The 20452-nt window shown below is 43.4% G+C and overlaps 1 protein-coding gene across 1 annotated transcript in view; it reads left to right on the forward strand.

Annotated features, from left to right (window-relative positions):
- Positions 1 to 8390: 8390 nt before the first annotated feature.
- SPATS1 (spermatogenesis associated serine rich 1) overlaps positions 8391 to 20452 on the forward strand; it is a 16488-nt gene continuing 4426 nt past the window's right edge. The window contains exons 1-6 of the mRNA XM_019537110.1: positions 8391 to 8589; positions 11770 to 11926; positions 12023 to 12180; positions 13043 to 13204; positions 16587 to 16707; positions 17757 to 17819. Coding sequence (XP_019392655.1) covers positions 8490 to 8589; positions 11770 to 11926; positions 12023 to 12180; positions 13043 to 13204; positions 16587 to 16707; positions 17757 to 17819 — 761 coding nt within the window. The 5' untranslated portion in view covers positions 8391 to 8489. The remainder of the gene's footprint in view (positions 8590 to 11769; positions 11927 to 12022; positions 12181 to 13042; positions 13205 to 16586; positions 16708 to 17756; positions 17820 to 20452) is intronic.

The raw sequence follows: 20452 nt of genomic DNA on the forward strand, positions 1-20452 counted from the left end.
GTTTGATATTTTGGCTATACATCTCTGTACAGAAAGAATCTGTTAAAATCATTTTTTATGTGGTACGGTAGGGACTACGTCCATTTACACAAGCGCTCAAGAGTAAATTTCGAGGCCTTGCATGGTCAGGGCATAACTTCAGCTGTATTTGGGTCGGGTGGTAGTAGTATCAGAACAAGCCAGGGAGCAATACCAACCTGGCAGGGAGGTGGACTAGATGATCGACTCATCCTTTTCCATTTCTGATGTTTGTTATTCTACCATCATAACCGTGCTTTCTTTCTAGCGTGGCTTCAAGTCACTACTATTGTTATGATTTCTTTAACTGTTTGGGTAGCAGAAGTAGAACATTTTTGCATGTGTTCACCATCCAAATCCATCGTTTTCCTTACGGCTCTAGCTGGAAAATCTGGAAGTGCAGCAAGAGAACATCCACAGGAATGGGTCCACTGCCTCATACTTTATGAAGAAAAAAGGGTTTTTTCCTGACAGCCTCCTTTGTTCAGAGCCGGCGGGTGACACGCTTGCCCTACACAAACAGTGACCCTGATTTTCACTGTGAAGGACTTCTTTTAGATTAAAAAAAAATCAAGGAAGAGTAAAAATGCCATCTCAGAGCGCAGTGAGTCTATATCCTCCATAGTGGGTGGTTTCTGAACTGAGTGCAAACTGGCAGCTGCCTCCGGCAGACCCCATGCTGCGGTCATGGAAAACTTGAAGACAAAGAGGACAAAAAATAACCATGTTACTGCTTCAGTCTCCAGTGAGAATCCAAGGTCACATCTGGGGTTTTTCCTGAAACCACCCAGCACCCCATAGGCTGACCTAAAATTTTTCATTTTACTTTCCAGGTTTGATCTTATCAGCTCCCATTGACTTTGGCCGACAAATGGGACTTGCAGGGTTAGGGGCTGTTATACAATGAGAGCAAAGTGATTAAACACGTGGCAAAATCAACATAGGCACAGAAATCCATGCTGGGGCACTTATGTACCTTTTACCTGATATTATAGTGTTGTAGTGGTGTGATACCCATGATGGTCCAGGGAATATGCCTGCTGCTTAATGCCCTTACCGCCTCGGTTCCCCAGACTTGCTGTGAAAGCCAACAACATAAAACGGGGAAGCGAGCTTTGGATCTGAGCCTGAGTACAGTGGAGTTTTATCAAAGAGGTAATAAAAATTTTCACACAATAGAGCTGGGCTCTTTTGTTTGACACACCACATATCTACATAACAAATGGTCCCACTCTCCCCAGTTAACAGCAGGGGATGTAGTAAGTAGTCATGCTGTTAAGATTGTTATTTTGACAAAATACAGAGCATTTGCTAGTGTATAGCCATATAAAAGCCTATTATCATGAATGAAAATCCTATAATGTTCAGAATTAATCTTTTACACAGGCTTGTTCATTGTATATTTACTGATTTGAAAAATTCATTTATTCACATGGATTGCCGAAGTCGAACAATACTTACAAAGCAATGCCTTTAGCAAGTACGTTTAGGGGCAGGTAACAGATGCATGATTTTTTAAGTGCATGTCAGGCTGGGTTTTTCATAGTTTCGTGCTGCTGGAAAGCTAGCTATTCCTAGTCTACCTCTTATTTTCCCAGCTGTTTTAAATTTTTAAAAAAAAGCTCTTTTAAAGGCCAATTGTGCCTTCTCGTTCACCAATGTAAATCAGAAGTAACTCCATTAGTGTCACTGGTATAAAATTGGAGGAAATGAGAGCAGAATTAGGTTGAATAAAATCTAATTTACTGTTTGTATTGCATTTTTTCAAGTTGTGATCCGGATTTAAATATTTACTGAAGCGGACAAATGGGAAACTAACACAATATACCATCTGCTTGGGACAGGAAAATGACCTTTCCCTTTTGTGATCTCAGCCTTGCTACAGAGCAAATGAGAAAGGACAATGTGGCTGTGTCTATATGAGATGCTGACTACGCAGTAGCTTGTTACTACTGTGCAACAGTGTCGCGTGACACAAAGCATGACACGGCGCTAGCACGCAGTAATAACGAGGTACTGCTCAGTAGTAACGAGCTACTGCTCGGTCAGCATCACTAAAAAGCTGTTTGGGGATGCTACTGTGCAGTGGCTCCGCTTGTGTATGCAATTACTAAATGACTGCTCAGTAACAACTGTGCAGTCAGTGTCTTGTGTAGACACAGCCTATATTTCCTAAATTGCTTCAAATCAACAAACCAGAATAAAGAACATCCATTTTGTAATCTGAGGCCTGTTATAAACCCTGGCATAAAGTTCAAATGAAATCCTGCTAGTACTGGGTGAATGTGTGTTTATACAGACAACAGAAGTTATCATTGAAGTTTTGTTCCATCAATATTTGCAATAGCCCACACATACAATAGAGCTCTTCTTAGAGATGTCATAATGTAGTGTTTTAAAAGAGAAAAGGGGTGAAAGTTTTCCTTTCATCCTGCCCATGGGAAATGTGTGTGTACACTTCAGCAAATTACTGCCTGGAGGCAAAAATAAAAAAAGCTCTTTGTAATACTTTGGTTCTAAAACAGGTACATTGTCATCTCTGCCACAAGGTTTGACATAACTATATCCTCTGGAGGGAGCTGTCTGACTTTGAACTTGATTTCTCAGCAGCATTGCTGCAACGGGCCATGATCTCAGCTGCCTTTCCTTTTTACGTCCTACAGCTGCTGCCCACATTTTATGCGGTGTCCAGAAATAAATGTTCCCCCAGAACTGACGGTTGTAGTTTTAGTAGCATTAGGCTACTGCACAGTAAGCATCACAAAAAAACATGCACCCGTACTACTGTGCAGTAACTGTACTTACTGCACATTTCGTTAGTACTTCATTAAGTAAGTACTAAACTAAATGTACAGTAACTACTGTACATTAATGAACATGTAGACACACCCAGCAATGAAGAAATAAGAGACTTAGGATTTGGGGAGGGCAGGGGGAAGGGGGCGGGTTGTGCAGAACTGAGCACAGTGGGTCCTGGTCCACAAATGATATCTGTAGGCTCCACAGTCATACAAATACATAATAGCAAGAGCCTATCCTAACACAGGCAAAAATCGTGCTTTTTCATTACCAGAGTTTTTATAAATACCAAACCTTGAAAAAGCATCAGGTGCCAAATAGAATGACAAAGGCTAAGTACAGACAGCCAAAAAGTTGGAGGCTGAATCAATTCAATAGTCTCATAGTCTAAGCTGCATAGATTGAAATCAATAAGCAAGTGAGCAGATAGTCACTTTTGAAATGTGTGTCTAATTTCTCATTTGAATTTGTTTGGCGTCAGCTTCAAGTCACTGGTTTTTGTAATAGCTTTCTCTGCTAGATTGAAAGACCCCTTTAGTACCTGGTACCTGGTATCTTGTATTTGGCATTTTCCCCTTGTAAATGTACTTGCACAGTATAAGCAAGTCACCTCTCCATCTTTTTTTTCATAAACGAAACAGATTAAATTCTCAAAGGCTGCCACAGAAAGGCATTTTCTTCAGTCCTTGAGCATTTTTTTCCATCTCTTATCTGCATTCACTTCAGCTTCTCAGAGGCTGACACCAGAACTACAGGCTGCATCCCGGTACCGGGCTCACCAAAGCCCAGTAGTGCACCGAGGGGCGGGTGAGCCCTGGACACCCACTTCAAAGGGGAACAAGAATGGCAGCCACTACCACTGCCAGCCCATCTGCCATCACTACTGCAGATGGCCTGGCCTTGCTGCCACTGCTGTGCCAGCTGTGGTAGTTATGTCTCTACTGAAGTCACCTACAGTTTTTCAAACCCTGCTCCAGTCTCCTCAGCCTGTGGTACCTGACTGTCATTCAGACACTTTATAGCACTTTACAGCAAAAATGAATGAAATGTCACATGGCCTGTACGAAATACATAGATAGCACTGTTAGCCTCATTCAACACCTGGGTAAACCAAACCACAGCTACTTAGATGACTCGTCCTGATCAGAGAGGAATCAACAGACTCTGTAACATGGTCTAGATATCCCAGCTCTTAGTGTCCTGTGCTAAACCCTAGGGACTGTTTCCCATCACGCCTTTCCTGTCTCTGTTTAACGCTGTAGTCATGCTGCTTTTTCCTTTGGTTCAGAGATGATCCATTTTGTGGCTTTTCAATGTCGACCAAACACTGAGCATTGCGCTTGGGTGACAAAGCATTTCCCTCCTTTCATCCAACTGGTGAAAGTTGGTTCAGAACTACATGAGGAACACCGCCTACATCCTCGGGAAAAATAGAGGCTCTGGGCTAAGCCCCACAGTCCGTGTTTCAGCTGTAGTGCTGCAGTACCATCGAGGAACTGCAAGTCTGTCCCCCTTGAAAGATCCATGTATTCATTATTACCTGATAACACACAAGAAAGGAAGGAGGAACAAAATAGATGGCATAGTATGTTCCTGGGTGGGATTTCTTCCCCAAAGTTCAGCTATTTGAAGGCATTCAAGGACAGATTTTTCAGTGGGCTCATATTATCTGGGGTCAGATTTTCAAACTCACAAAGGCCCCCTCCCAATGCAATATTCTATATTTGAACATTATCTTAACATATTGCTACAATGACATCTATGCACAGGAAGTGCCAATTGGGTACGAAATGCTACAAAATCAGAACAAAGGCACATTGCAATTACTAAGCACTGGTGTAAATCCTGTCAAACATATGACCTCCAGGCCAGATCTGGCCCACAGAAGTGAGTCATCTGGCCCATGGGGCTTTTTGCAGGTTGGCCCACCCATCTCTGAGGGCTGGATTTGGCTCACGTGGCTCATCACCGTGGTTGCTGCAGCCTCTGCCATAGTGACACGACTCCTTGCTCTTACAGCAGGGTTCCTGAACCCAGGGAGTTGACACCACATGCCCCCATCCTCTTTGTTCCCTGACCTGCCTCGGAAACGAGTTGCCCCTCGTGGGTAAAAGTGGCAGTGGCATTAACTGGTCCTGGAGCGAGACTGAATCAATGGCTCCAGCAGCCATGGGGATTACTAGTGCTGCTGCTGCTTGCTGGTCATTTGGCCCATGGGAAGCCCCGCAGTCTGCATCTGGCTTGTGATGAGCTTTGTGGTCTGGATCCCACCCATGAGTTTGCCTCCCTCCAGTGTAAACGAGTACACAAAGTGCAGGGATTCAGAGTATGTCTACACTGTGTATTGGGTGCTCCTGGAGAAAGAGGCCCTGCTACTATTTACACACGCTACACCCAGATGCTATACACCAGCTGCTCTCAAGCACACAGAGGCAGTGGTCTCAGGAGTAGACACAGAGGAATACCCCTGGGTTGGCCTCACTACTGAATTGCTGGTTTGGTGCATGCAAATGAGAGAGGGTAGGTGGGGCATATCTCAACTTGCTTTTACTGGAGAGCACGGGGACGGGGTATAGAGCTGCGTGCAGAGAACCAGCTTTATTGACTTGAGCTGAGTTTCTTTTGAGTTATTCCAGCGTAAAGGTGGGTAGAACCTGGCCCATTATTTATAACACAGAACAGCTCAAGCCACGATCTCCTCAATTCCTTCCAAATCTGAATTCCCTCAAAAAGGATGAGTTGCTTGGATCTAGCGTTTTGCTAAGAAGGGCCCATCAACTGCAGTGTTTTAGAGTGCCCTCACTGTGACTCTGTATTTTTAAACCTTTCTGCTGCTGCTCATTTTGAAGTGAAATAAAAATCACATGTTCTCCTGGAAGACTGAGCCAATATAACTGTTAAAAAAAATTGATGCATTCCAATAACTGGAATGCAATGGAGTTTATTTAAAATGGAGGTCGGTTAAGGGGCATATTTATTAAAGGAACATGTTTGGTGTGTATAAGAAGGTTAAACACAGTGCCAAAATAGGTCAAAATGATTGTGTTTAATAAACAAAATAATACAAACTGATTTGCCTCTCAGACGATGCCAGTTGAGTCAGTGATAACACCATGGGGGAAAAAGGAAATTCAGGCCAAGGTTTACTTATTAGAACAACGACAATAATAAGCCCCTCAACTCCTCTGTAGCATGATTCATTGTAAAAGTATAATACACCATATGGGATCTTTAAACACCTATCTTTTGTCCTTTAAACTTTGGCTAACACTTGGGTGCAACACTGGTTTATACTGCACTATGCTTGTATATCACACAATGCATGGAGCTCAGTGAATGGGTTTTGCCTAATTTGAACTGTGTCCGAATGCTTCAGGCCCCGAAGTTCAACTCAACCCAAACTGAAGAGAAACTTTGAACACGCGCAAGTAGGGGATGGTGAGAAAAAGAAATCCAAGAAAGAATCCAAGACAGCAAAAAAAGTCTGTTAAAATATATAGCTATTTTATATGCTATTCATAGAGCCGGCCAGGTTCTTTGAGTAGATATGATACTGTATCTTTTATTAGACCAACTGAGTAGTGTTGGTCTAATACACAGAACACACATTTGTCCCAGTCTTGACTTTATTGCAAAACAGTGACAATTCTTAACTGGTCTATAATGCTTCGTAGCATTCAAAACTCTTTGCAGATATACATTCTGGCTCAGACAACCTGCTAGAAGTCAGGTCATTTCTAAACTCAGGTGTAAATTTTACCAGTTTATCCAAGCCTGTATCTCATGCGGGCTGTGATATATAAACATGCTTGTAAGCTACCTTCCTTTACTACTCAGACTCGGTGCCTTGATTTAAAGAAGTCCCCAGTAGCCTAGGCTGTAACAACAGTGCCATCTGTAGCGCATAAGGAAGCACTGCTATTTCTGGATTTATTTCAGGGCTTCCTCTTTTCCCAGCCTGGTGGATGGACTCAGAAGGACTGGGACCAGTTGGTAGACGATCAGGAGAGGCTGGCCTTTTGTGAGGAAGATGGGAAAAGAGACTGCCTGGGGAACCAGACAATCCCAACATACTTTCCGAGGGCCCAGGCTGGGATCTGCAGCACAGGTAGTTTAAGATAAACTAAAAAAAGTCTGTCCTTGTGCACTTTAAAATGTAAGCAGTGAAAATGTGTGAGGAGGTGAGTACATGGCAGGCTGTATTTGTGGGAGTCAATCTGTGAACACATAGAAACAGCTCCTAACTTTGTAAAAGGGGCTGTATCTTGTCCACCAAAGGATCTCCTTCCACCTTCAGATTCCTCTCTGAAGATGACTGACATATTGCAGGAATCCTTCCCATCGTACTGTCTTCCATAGCTTGTAAGGGGCTGGAAGGGACCCCACAAGATCATCGGGTCCAGCCCCCTGCACCAAGCAGGAAAGACAACTGGGGTCAGGTGACCCCAGCAAGGTGACCGTCCAGTCTCCTCTTGAAGATTTCCAGGGGAGGTGATTGCACCACCTCTGGGGGGAGTTTATTCCAGTCTGGACACCCTGACCACGAAGAAGGTTTTGCTAGTGTTGAGCCTGAATCGATTTTCTAGGTGTTTGTGGCCATTACTCCTGGTTTTCCCCTCGGGTGCCGTGGTGAACAGTTGCTCACCGAGCCCTTGATGTACTTCCCAAGGGCAGCAGTAAGCTGCTACCAGGTCCCCTCTCAGCCTTCTTTTCCTCAGGCTGAAGAGTCCCAGATCCCTCAGCCTTTCCTTGCATGGCTTGCCTTTTCAGACTCTGATCATACGGGTGGTTCTTCTTTGGACTCCCTCAAGTTTTTCCACATCCTTGTTGAAGTGCGGCGCCAAGAACTGGACGCAGTCCTCCAGTTGCGGTCTCTCCCTAGAGTGGGAGAGTCACCTCCTTGGTTTTGCTGGAGATGGATCGACTGATGCATGCCAGAGTCGAATTTGCCCTACTGGCTACAGCATCGCACTGCCAGCTCATAGAGCGATAAGCCGGCTCACTGCCAGCTTTGCTGATAATGCCATACCCAGTAATGAGCCATTCCTAGTTTGGGATGTGCATCATGTGTTCCCTGTTCCCTGTGAACTACTCAGCACAGCTCACAAAGACACTGTCATGGACCCGGAGGGACAGCCTTCTATCTTCAGCTTCCTCTGTGCAAAAATGAAGTTTATTTCCTACCTATGGTGACTTTTTACCATCTTGTACCAGCTATACTTTTTCCCAGAGCCTGATGAAGGGACTTTGATCCCGAAAGCTTGCAGAAAAGGACAATTTTCTTGCAATTTCCCAGTTGGTCTAATAAAAGGTATCATTTTGGAACCAACAGTTCTAGTTTTTTGTATGCCCTGTTGTTTGTGATGCATTCAGCAAGTTTATGAGGACACAAGTGAAGAACGTGATCGGCAACAGCAGCCCAAACCTCTCAGCCTGCAATTTCACCACTTGTGGGAGATGCCATAATAAACTGGAGGAGGAAGCAGATTCTTGGGATCACCCCATTATTTGGGGGAGGTTGGTATCTCCCGTTTCCTTGACACCCAAGAGACAACACAATAAGCCGTTCCAGCTGGAAGTTAGCACTGGACCCCCACTCCCATCCCAGCTCCTCTTGCACATCAGTCTCAGTAGCTCCTGAGACTGCACAGGGATACGGGTGTAGCAGAGGCATGGTGGTAACTGGGAATGGAGCTAGGTTTCCAAATCCTGGCAAGGGAGATAACATGGTGCAATCTGCTGGCAGCACGTCACAAGAAGGCGGGGAGGATGGTAAGGTTCAGAGATGGGTACAGCTTAGGGGGGCTTTTTCTTTCCTCTGTGGGCCATAACAAACATCACTACACCAGTGTAGTCCCAGCAGTGTTATTCTGTGGGCACGTCTACATGAGACGATTTCTGCGCACTGGCCTAATACCACTGCATAGTAGCCTGTCACGGCAAAAACCGTGCTAATAGCCTACTGCGCAGTGTTAGTAGGCTAATGCACAGTAAGCGTCACTAAATAGCCATGAGCCAGGTACTGCTCAGAAACTTTAGGTCCTGTGCATTTAGTTAGTGCTTTATTAAGAAAGTGCTCAACTAAACGCGCAGTATTTAAGGCACGTTAATGAATGTGTCGATGTGCCCTGTGAGTAATTTGAATGGTGGTAGTTTCCAAAGATTCCCCCCCGGGTCGGGATCTTGTTGTACCAGACACCATACAGTGCAGGTAGGAAGACCTGAGTCCTTGATGGAAACAGCTTTTAATTGTTTTGAAGAGGAGGAATCTGGACCTCCGACCTCTTTATCAGACCGGTATAATTTGCGGTTATGTCTCACAGGACAAAAATGTGATCACGGTGCAGTGATGCCCTATCTCCGCAGGGTGGCATTCTCTCACTTCCTCACTAGCTTGGCAAGAGCAGGTTGCAATGGCAGAAACAGGATTTTGCTCCTCTGCTTCAAGGGAATTGGGGGGCTGTCTGTATTTGGAAAGTGCCTGGGATAAACCTTTAGCAATCAGGCCTGGCTTATGACAACAATTAAGGGATGTGATTCTAGTTACAGTTACATGTCTAGTTAAACTGGACATCAGGGGGTAAAAGTCTGTTGATACTGTTGAAAACAAACACTCGAGGCTGCAGAAACATTTTGGAGGTAATAGGCACTTTGGTGTGTGACGGGCAAAAGCTTCCAATGTCGACGTTGTAAATATTAGGAAAAATGCAGACTCTTATTTTGATTTGCTATGCATTCGCCTGATCACAGGATGGGGAAATTCCTCCTGGCTAGTAAAGGGCACCTGGAGGGGAGATCCCAGGGAGAGCAGGCCCCTGAGTTCATAGACTTCATTGGGGTTTGTGGAAGGCCCAAGGGCATTAGGGTTTTCCCCTCCCACCAGTCACTGAAGTGCATCCAAGGCCTTAGGGACAGCCTGGGCTTCAGGGATTTTGAAGAGTCAAGCTTATTTTTGACGTTTATGCACCTTACATTTTGTAACACTGCATCTTATTATTTTGTGTATTTTTATAATTGTATATTGTAGTTGAATAGAGTGTAGAGTGCGACTCTTAGCCGGGACGCCTTCCTCGATGCTTACCCATTTCTGATCAGGCAGGGGAACATCGAGTCCCTTTTACGCTATAACTTTATGGAGTCTGTTATAATAGGGGGGAGAGGGAAGGTGCTGACCAGAGTGATGCATGTTGACACTGCCTCATCATATTAAATACATAAAATAAGGGTAAAGAGGCAGAACACAGCTGTCAAGGGAGAATGTAAAATATCCAGCATTGGAGATATTCAGAGTTACCCCAGACACCTGTCTGCTACATTAGAAATACTGTAGAGATAGGTAAATCGATGGATTACTTTGGAGGCACTGCAAAAACTCAGATCTGAATTCTCCCAATGACAGCTCACGTCTTCGTCAGGAAATGTTGTTTCATCAAGAGCAAAACTTTCCACAGGGACCTCCACGTTGATAAAAGCTCATTAAGAGAATATCTTAACAAAGCAGCTTAAGATACCTGTTATCACCAGCTTCAGAGTGGAAAAGCTGGGGTTTTCATTTAAAAACTATTTGTGCCTGAAATTTGCTTGATTCCACTGCCTGCTACAAACTATAATCACAATAAACTAACATTATTATTATTTTAGTTTTCTTATTTTAGTTTCTATTATTTTAGTTATATTAGTGAGTATAATAACAAGCCCCAATGCCCTGCTTCAGGCTGTCTGAAATGAAGGAGAAGATTCGGGAGGCTTGCACCGCCATCAGAACCGTGCAAGACCTGGAACTTCAGTTTTGCTGGAAACGCGGCGGTGCTGACACGTATCATGGTTCTGCCCTAGAATGAAGCATCTCATTTGGCAGTTTCCCATGAAATGAATGGCATAACTATCTGTTCCAAAAAGTCAGACCAGAACATTTACATGGACCCCAAATTAAATGTTTACAAAAAACGTTTCACTGCTCAGTCAAAAGATAAGGAGATTTATTTTAAGTCTTTAAATTCAGGTCTAGGCAGAACACACGATCTGAGGCTTGACATTGTAACTAGATAACACAGTGGGGATTTTATTGAAAAGAGAGTTTATACCAAAATATCTAACTCCTGCACAGTGCCTTTTTATTGGGAGGACGTTAGTTCTTTATTAGAGAGATGGGTAACTGAGGCACAGAGGGATGAAGTGATTTGCCCAAGGTCACTCAAGAGGCCAGTGGCAGAACAATGAATAGCATGAGCCCAGAGATCCAGCCACGCCACAAGTGTGGGGCACAGCAGATCTGCTGTGTGCCCCTTCCCCTCTCTGATCCTCAGCTTTCCCATTTGTTAGATGTGGGTAATGATAATGTAAAGCCCTCTGAGATTTGTAGATGAGAAGTGGGATAAAGAATAAGATCTTTAAGTTACACAAATCTTGCGTTCATCTCAGTCCCTCCCCACTTCAGTAACTGGTCTACAGAAAGGATCAGCCCTCTTAGTACCACAAATAGGATGTTTCTTTAGCAGAAGCAGTAGGAGACTTCATGGGTACTCACAGATGCATAGGTGTAGTTGAAACAACACCTGCCTATATGTCCTCAGGTGTCATGCTGGATAAAAGGAATTAAGCATATATATTTGTAGGGCCTTAACATCATTTGGTACAAGTCAACATAATGCTACTGAAGTCAGTAGACCTACATTGCATTTGCCCATGCTGACTGAAGGGGGAAAAAAACTTTTGGATTTTAGTTGCTGGGTGCTAGATCCAGGTAAGCTGGCATATCTCCATTGACATCAGTGGATCTACACTGTACTTTAGAGAACAATAAAACCTCTCCCCTGCTCCAGAAGTATTTCCCATTGGAAGAGTATCACAGCAAGGAGCCTCAACCTTACTGCTGAGCAGGAGGTGATTTTTTTAGAAATGTTGCATCCTCTCAAAAAAGGAGTTATGAACAATCAGGTGTCTCTATTCCAGGACCTCAAGGCATCAAATCTCTCCAGCATCCTGAACTCAGCAGCCAAACAATGAAATACCACAGACTTCATGGCCACCAGCATGCATCTCACCATATTGCAAGTCAAGACGGTCTTGACAGACCTTGCATCCACTCTGAAGACTCTTGTTGTTCCAAGTATGTGCAAAACTAACAGTTGTTCCATCATTGCTGCTCCATTTCAGGGATTACCAGGCAGTAGCTGACCTTCTCTCATTTTATTTTTTGTATTAGCCATGGCCCTGAGCTTGACCTGGAGTTGAAGTCCAGGCCTTCCTCTTTATCCACTCCTGGCTCTTTGGATGCTCCACTCCCCAACACTAACTCAGCAGCAACTGCTCTGCAGTGTAGTAGGTCTCCTGAGAAGATCGCTTTGCTGGAATCTCCCACACGTGAGTAAACTGTAAAGAGCGCCAAGACGAAATACTTTACTTGCAGTGTCAAACAAACCTTAGCTCAAGACAAGTGTTTTAAGTTTAAAACACTTAGCCAAGTAAAACAAGAAGGAAGCTCCTAGCAATCTAACAATAACTTCAGCATTTTGAACAGAGGAAATACAGACCTCTTCATCTTCCATGCCCCAGTGTCCACAAGGTTTTGTGCCAAATTCTGGATGCCTAAAGAAGGCATCTAGCAGATGACAAGGAGAGACAGGAAGTGAAAAAAAGGTGAAGGGATGTAACACCCTGGCAGGGAGGATAGCTGGTCCATTATGTTTTCAAGATAGTGACTGTCTGGGCTCTGATTTTTTTCCTTGAGGCTGGGGGACAGGCTTTTTTGTTTGGCATTGGTATAACCAGATGCAAAGCCAGCACTAAGCAATTATAAGTGGCTGAAAATCAGCAGAAATAAAGGAGCATTGAAGAAAGGTTTGAAGCAGAGCAGGGACACCTCTAAGAAAGTAGGGATGGTAAATGGAGGAAGCAGCATGATATTATGAGATTGTCTACTATGCTAATTTAAACAGTGGCAGAACTGCAATTCGGGTGGGAATGAGAGCTAGTACTGTTTCACATTTGGTTCATTGTTATATAGCTTAGGAGGCCAAAATATACAACCGTTTTACATTTATCTATATTCCAGTACTCAGAACTGTCCACTGTCTCGAACTGTGCATTTTTTGCATAGAATCATAGTAATTGCTGTATGAGGTCAATTCAGAGGTCTGTCTAATCAGGTAACTTTGATTAGACAATGGCCAGTAGAAGATGCTTTATTCATCACCACTCCTTATGTGTTTGACTTTTGTTTCAGAAAACAAGACAAAACTGGCTTTAGAATGGACTTTTTATCCACGGTTTGGTCTTTATACATATCATATTGGGAAACGATGCGTCTTTAATGGCACTTTCCTCCGAAACAAAACCTCTGCATCAGAAAGGACCTTGGAAATGTGTTTGGGGAGAAAAAAACATGGTAAATTCTAGAGTGTTTGCTAATTCTAAGACTCTTCTACGTAAAAGACTTTGGCAGCCTTCATATATTGAACTTGTGGCTTGAGAAAAAAGTCACAGGTTCATTATGACTTGTGCAAGCGTGGTAAAGGGAGTGGCCAAAGTTCATATATATTAGTCCTGGGGTATAGATCAGTATTACTACTGGGATTAAAATGATGGTAAAAATTAATGGTTTGTTCTGGATACCATCTGGATCAAACTGCTGGTTTAAAACAGAATCATCAGTACTCAGTTCACTAGGACATGCCATACAATGTGTATGTAGACTGATGTTTTAAAACCTGGATGGCTAAAATAGACTCCTAAATCCATATTTAGGCATTTAAATAAGTAGCTTGAGTTGTAGAGCAGCTAAGCATCCAGGAGTTGTGTGCACTCTTAACCTTTACCAGGATAGTTTTCTAAATGCAGTGTAGGCGCCTAACCTAAGGTGTCCAGATTAAGATTTTCAAAAGCAAAAAAATTTTTGACTGCTAGAAATGTTAGATCTGCAAAAGGCAGCTGTGTAGCATTGTCAGGGTGTGTGGGGGAGTGTGAGGGGGGAAATCAACACTCTTTAAGGTGTCTCAGAATTGGAGATCCTTCATTTAAATAACAAGTCATGGTTTAACATCTTGGTCCATATCTTGCACAGGGTAATCGTAACATCTACCTTCCCCTTCCTCCTATTCACTTCCTGATTCTTTAAGGAAAAGGCTGTCTCATAACACAATCATATTGTATGTCCAATCCATTATCTGGATCAATTATTTGGATTGGCATCTTTGCAGTTATATTGGCATCTTTGCATATTGTGACATAGGCCCAAACCCATGAGCCGTTTCTTTTAACAGTCTCTTAACTCATCAGCAGTGCAGTCCAAGCCTCAAAGCTGAATATCAGGGCCTAGGGTTGAATCCCCCTTGCAACGTGTTCACAGCTCACCTGTGAGCATGAGGGTGTAATCACAGGAAATCTATCTCCAGCTCCTCTCCATCCCACTTTATCTATTGCCCATAATTAGAGCCAACTATTTATGGGCAGACAAGTAGTAAGTATGATTGCTAGAAGGGGTTATTTTGAGATTCCTGTTCTAGAAAGCAGGCAGCCCACTACTTGTTTCTGCTTCTGCATTTCCTTCCCGCTGCTGAAGCAGAGTAGTGGAGAGGAGGCCACAAGGGTCAGCGGAAGTGAGAACAAGCCTCCAACTCACTCCAGGATAAAGGTGTGAACATGCTCTTGGAGCACTAAAAGTCCCTCTAAGTTTTCTAAACCAGTTTGTACAGCATAAATATATTTTTACACTGTCTATTTTGTTCAAGTCAATAGTAGCAAGAGCTGGAGTAACCTATCAAATGGCTGGGGAGCTCATTGCTCTTCACTGAGAGGGAATCTTATGCAAGGCTACAGAAAGACACTGTAGCTAATGTGTTTGTTGTTATTAGTCCAGATATAGTGTCTTAGATCCTAGAGAAGTAAATGCTTTAAATCATGAATTAGTGATGCTTTATAGTTTGCATAATTAAATGTGACGATGTCATTTGACACGGATAATTAAGCATATATTTTTGAGCAATAGGGTAATTTAACACTATAGACGACACGCTGTTGTGGAATCTAGATTCAGTGAGGGCAATAATGGAACATAGCAGAAATGCCGTTGATAGTTTATCTTTAATTTAGTTCAAGCATTTCCAATTAATTGTTTTAAAAGAACCAGGATGTTCATAAGTAATGGTTAATTGATATATCAAGAGCTGGGCTGGCTAAAGAGTGCCCCAAGAGTTTGGCCTATCTGCCTAACAGATAATGCAGAGTTTATGGCCTTCCCAGGAAATATATTTTGTAGCCATATAAATAGCCATTTCTTTTAAAACTCAGAAGTCCCTGAAGAACTAAAAACCTGAGCTTCTAACTTATTTTTTTATGTAAGTCAAGCCTCTCTTATGCAAGTCCATGACAGTTTTGTCTGACTATGGACACCAAGGTTGGTCCTCAAAACAAGGGAGAATCAAAAGCTGTCACAAGCCTCTGTGTCTTTTTTTGACTGCTGTAACAAGGAGGTCCTTTCCATCCACAACCCTGAGGAACTTTGCATAACCATAGTAATGCTTTGTGCATGTATAACACCATGCATCCAGGAACCAGACAGTATGTTATAGCTATTGAAGTGTACCTGGGTGCCTGCAGTCTTGGCAAGCCTTAAAGCACTGCCAACTGAGGCAGAGATCTTTTGATCTTCAGCTAAGGAGAAGCACTATAGCTCCTTTCATCAGTTATGCCAACTTATCCCAGCTGAAGAACTGGCTCACTAGGTCTCAACATTATCAAGTCAGGGGCACAGCTTGGAACAGGACCAACTGTGCTGAGCCATTGTATGCTGGTCTAACTCCATCAAAAGTCCTACTGAAGTCAGTGGCATCACACCAGCCTGTACAGATGTAATGATGAGTCAGAGCACTATGGTACCGAGTCACAAATCTACTGTTTTAGCTACTGCAGGCTCTGCCTTCCTGCATAAAAATATGGTAGAGTATTACTTATATGAAGAGAACATCAACTATGATGACAAAGGGAAGATGTAAAAAAAAGCCAGTAAAATCTCTGTACAAGCAGCATAACCAAGGTTGTAACACTTCCATACTTGTTGCCTAAAATATGCAGCACCTGTCTCTTGTCTGAGATTATTGGACCTTTAGAAAATAGAATAGCATGGACATGACATACCTCTTGCAGGTGGCTCCCTCTCTACATTATACCCGAGCTGGTGGTGATACAATGACAAAGCTTGTGCTGTCACTGTCCATCTCTCAGGGTTTCAACCCAGGATCTTTCTTGTGAAAGAAATCCTGCCCTTACATTATTGTAACAGGTCTCATGGGTGTGCCACCCCTCTGGGGTCTGGCCCCACCTCACCTCCAGTCTCTTGCTGCCATACCTTGGATGCTATGGTTTGGTTTATTGAGGAGTGGTCCCTGGGGCTGGGAGCAGCTCCTCTGATTCCTTTGCCAGCCAGCTTGGTCCTTGCTTCTAGGTCTGTCTCACACCTGAGGGTTTCCACTTCCCTTGGGGTGCTTCCCTTTTAAGGGGCCACCCCCTTGGGCTTCCAAGCATCTGTTGGCCTTGCCCCCCCACAAGCATCCTGGTCCTGCCCCTCTTTTTTTGTCCAAGCTCTCAGCTCTGGTCCACTGTCTGAGACCTCAGCTCCTGGACCTCAGCCCTGACTTGGCTGCAGCCTCTCTTGGGGCTTCAGTTTTGCTTTGCTAGCCTCAGTCTCCTCAGCTTTGGTCTAGCTCCCAGATTTATCCAGCATACCTTGCTTGTTAAGGAAATAATTTCTTTTTTTGTTATAACCTGGTCAGAAATTGACTGCAGAAATGGCATCCCCACGGCAACCCCTTGTGACAACTGCTACAAGTGTCCAGAACACAGTTTGGACTTTCACAGATTCGGATCAACAAGGCCAGTGGTGAATTTTGGATGGTATGTTCATAATCTGGGTGCAATTTCTTAGTGTTAAATACATAATCATTTATTAAATTGTTATCGGTAATATATTATTACTGAATACAGGAACTGAAATGGAACAATATTTGATTTAAAAACCCTGGCCGCCATATACTACATGGTGATGATACATAATTAATGAAAAAGCCCAGAAACGTTTTCAGGGAGTGGAGGCACCGGCCCAATGGTGTCAAACATATAGCCCACAGGCTGGATCTGGAAACAGAGGGTTCCAATTCAGTTCAGAGAGATTAAAACGTCTTCTGATTCGATTCGGATTCAGAGATTTGGCCATTGAATCGGGCCGAGTCCCCAGTGAATCGAATCAGCAACCGATGCTTTGTACAGACCTAATTACAGCCAAAGATGCTGTGACAGAGACATGGTAACAAAAAATGTCAGAATTAAAGTAGAATTGGAGAAAGGGTAGTAAGAGCCAGGTTATATAGGTAGTGGTGAGGAAGGACTGTTTTCTCCAGATTGAAGGCACATGTCTGCAGTGCAGTGCTAAGCTTGAAACATGGTCCAAGGTGTATGGACAAAATAAGCAGGATGGCTTTCATGGAGACTTCAGCCCTGATTCAGCAAGGGATTTAAGCACCTATTATAACTTTAGGCCTCTGAAAAATCCCATTGAAATCAGTGGTGCTCGCTGAGTATTTACAAGTGCCCAGGTGCTTATGTGCTTTGGGTGAAAGAGAGAACCTCCAGATCCAAGATGAAATACAGAGTGAAAATTGCTTCTTGTAGAGTATGGACAACACATCCCAATAGACCAATAACAGTGAGGAATATGCTATCTGGAAAAGACATATGTATTTGGTTATTAATGTGTGAATTGAAGCGGTTGATAAAATTCTATAATACAGTACACTTGGAATTCAGTATTTTTAATGAATATTAACACACACATTTTACTGAAAGGGAGCCAAATATTGACATGCCTCTATAGAAAGATTTAGTAGCTTTATGACTCTTTCTTCTTCCTTTTCTCTCTTTTTCTCTCTTCTTCTTTTTTTTTACAGTGAAAAGTATAAAAAGAGAGTAGATACATTTATCCCTCTTCAGCATTTGCCACAGATTCCTTGGTAAGTATCTGCATTGAAGCACAGGCGACAGCTATGAATACATGGGGTTGGGTTCTGACCATTCTTGCCCTTAGAAAAGTCATGGAGTAATTCAGTCAGAATCAATGGATTTAAGTGGTGTAAATAAGGTCTTGTGTCTGGAGAAGTCCAACTGGGTTTCATAAGAATGAGCAGATAGTGTGTGCATGGATATATTGAGCCCCTTCAAACATCCTCTAACTCAGGAAGTGTAGCAGGGAATCTTTTCTTTCTACAGAACATTTTAACCCCTTGAGAATTTTTAAGGTCGTCCCTCTGGAGTAAATGCTGTGTTATATTTGTGTGCTACATTTTGCCTAAGGAGTAAATTGAGAATGCTCTGGGGTAAACACATGCTGCACCTACACCCTTAGTTATGTATAAAAAGAACCATGATTATTTGCTCCTATCATGTACCGTATTTACAGTAGTGCTCCTTAACTGGGATTTGAAATTCATGCCTCCTCAGCTCTGTCAGACTGGTTATTGTCTTGTGGCGTTAGTCTGTAAACATTTTAAGGCGAGCACAGTTCCTTAGGATAGGTGTGCACAGTTCATGGCACAATAGCTCCATGCTAGGGCTCTAAAAAGAGCTAATTTTTTTACTCAAATATCTGAATGGGTGGGTTTAATATAGGGATTACGATGACAGGTGTCGCCATTGGCTGGTGCTGCCTGGGCAATCTATTACTCAGGAAAAGCAGTGTCACCACTATATCATAAGAATATTGTTTGTCTTTAATCATATTGACAGATGAAGAAAGAAAAAGGGGGAGGGTACTCTCCCTGAGTCCCGGTGGGACTTGCGTTTCTGCCCTTCTATTAATGTGTCCCCTGACTTAAGTCTCTGGCAAAATAAATGACATGTTACTGTCTTTGGCCATAACTAATTACTGTGCAGTAAATTTAAGCCACATAAATGCACGTGTAGACATGCCCTGTGTGTCTCCTTAGCTATACTACTACAGGAGTAGCAGTATAGCTACAATGTTGCTATTGTAGCTATACTGCAGTAGTATAGCTGCAATCTCCATAGCATGAATGCAGTGATATTGGTATGAATGGCTGTTTCTAGAAGGTGATGGGAGATAAGCAGGGGAGCTGGAGAAGGCATGTGCATGTGCACACATGAATGCCTGCCAGCCTGTAGCTTAACACATTCTGGACAAAACTTGAATAAAAACAATTCATTAGCAACCTTGTAGCCATGCTGAGCAGAGAAATCCAGCTCTAATATCCCCTGGATTTTGAATGACTATGGAAGTCCCTTGAGTTCATCAAGCCACGTATGCTGCTGCCTCTGCTGAATCTGGGTAAAATGGGACCTTCATCCCCTAAGTTTATCAAGCTGGTGCCTTTCATGATCACTAAATTCAAATAGTATTAAAAAATAAAATAAATATTAAAATGTTTGGGCAAAGAGTTCTACTTTTAGGACCAGATTGCAGTTAAAGCTAAGTGTTATTGTCAACTGTCTGCTCTCAGGACTTCATTCTGGATGACACTGCCAAGAGCAGCTCTGTTTTCTCCTTTTTGAGCTTTTTTTTTTGGTGTTCGATACATTTTAAGAACCCCACAGAAGCTGCAAAGATGCTGATAGTTCTCCTTGCATGTAATGATTTGTAAACACTTTAATTCATTGGTCATAAAACACATCTTTCCACATTTGCAAATTACCCATTGTGAAAACAAACTGCTGTTGCTGTATAAACTTCATGAAAATGATACATGCATGCCAACAAAATCATGTGCACAAGTTTTCTAGTGCATGACTCTTGTTATGGGCAAAAGTTCAAGGGTAGGCATCTCTGGGTGCATCCACACATGCAAACACGTGCGCTTGAAGCAGCTCAAATAGAAGTGGTACAAATTTGAGCTGGGGCTATTTGCTTCAGTGCACATGCTCAGAAATGCACTTTGGTGTGGGGCAAATTGTATGACTTGGGGCAAAATGAACTTTCCTGGCTCCCGGATCTGCTGCCAGAGGGAGCTAGAGGCAGGGGCCAGCACCTGGCCCCAGCAGTATAAAAAGCTGGCCTGTCAAGTAGCTTAGGGCTACTAGCTCTTAGGAGCTTCTGGGGCCCAGCCAATTGGTATCTGGGGACACTACCCCCTGTGCCAGCTGGACTGCTGAAGCAGCCCTGAGAGTTCCCTGCATCCTCTACCCACTGAAGCAGTCTGGCAGTGGGGGCTACTGCCTGGCTGTGACCTGCTGCCACCTGCCAGACCCAGATGGGGACTGCACAGTTAGTAAAGGCATCTGCCCCTCTGGACCAGCTGACAGTGGGCTGTGGTTGCAGGGTTGGCCTCTTTGCAGAACTAGTGCCACATGTGCCCCCTGCCCAGCCATCTGGGCAGCTATTGCCCAGAAGATGTTCTGGGTGTGGTGGCCTGCTTTGAACTGTCAAAGCACATCCTCCTGGCCCCATGCCAGGAGGTCAGCCACAGACAGCTGGGTCCAAGGTGCTAGCTCTGAGCAGGCAGGGTCCTGCCACTGGCATCCCTCGCAGGAATTCTGGTGTTCCCTATTGGAAAACTGAAAAATCCCTGATAAAAAAATCCCAAAGTTACTCTGTAAAATACCCCCAAATCCATGTTCCTCCACAAGTAAAACA

This window comes from Crocodylus porosus, unplaced genomic scaffold (genome assembly GCF_001723895.1).
Source record: "Crocodylus porosus isolate Cpor-Errol unplaced genomic scaffold, CroPor_comp1, whole genome shotgun sequence".
In the NCBI taxonomy this organism is placed as follows: Eukaryota; Metazoa; Chordata; order Crocodylia; family Crocodylidae; genus Crocodylus; species Crocodylus porosus.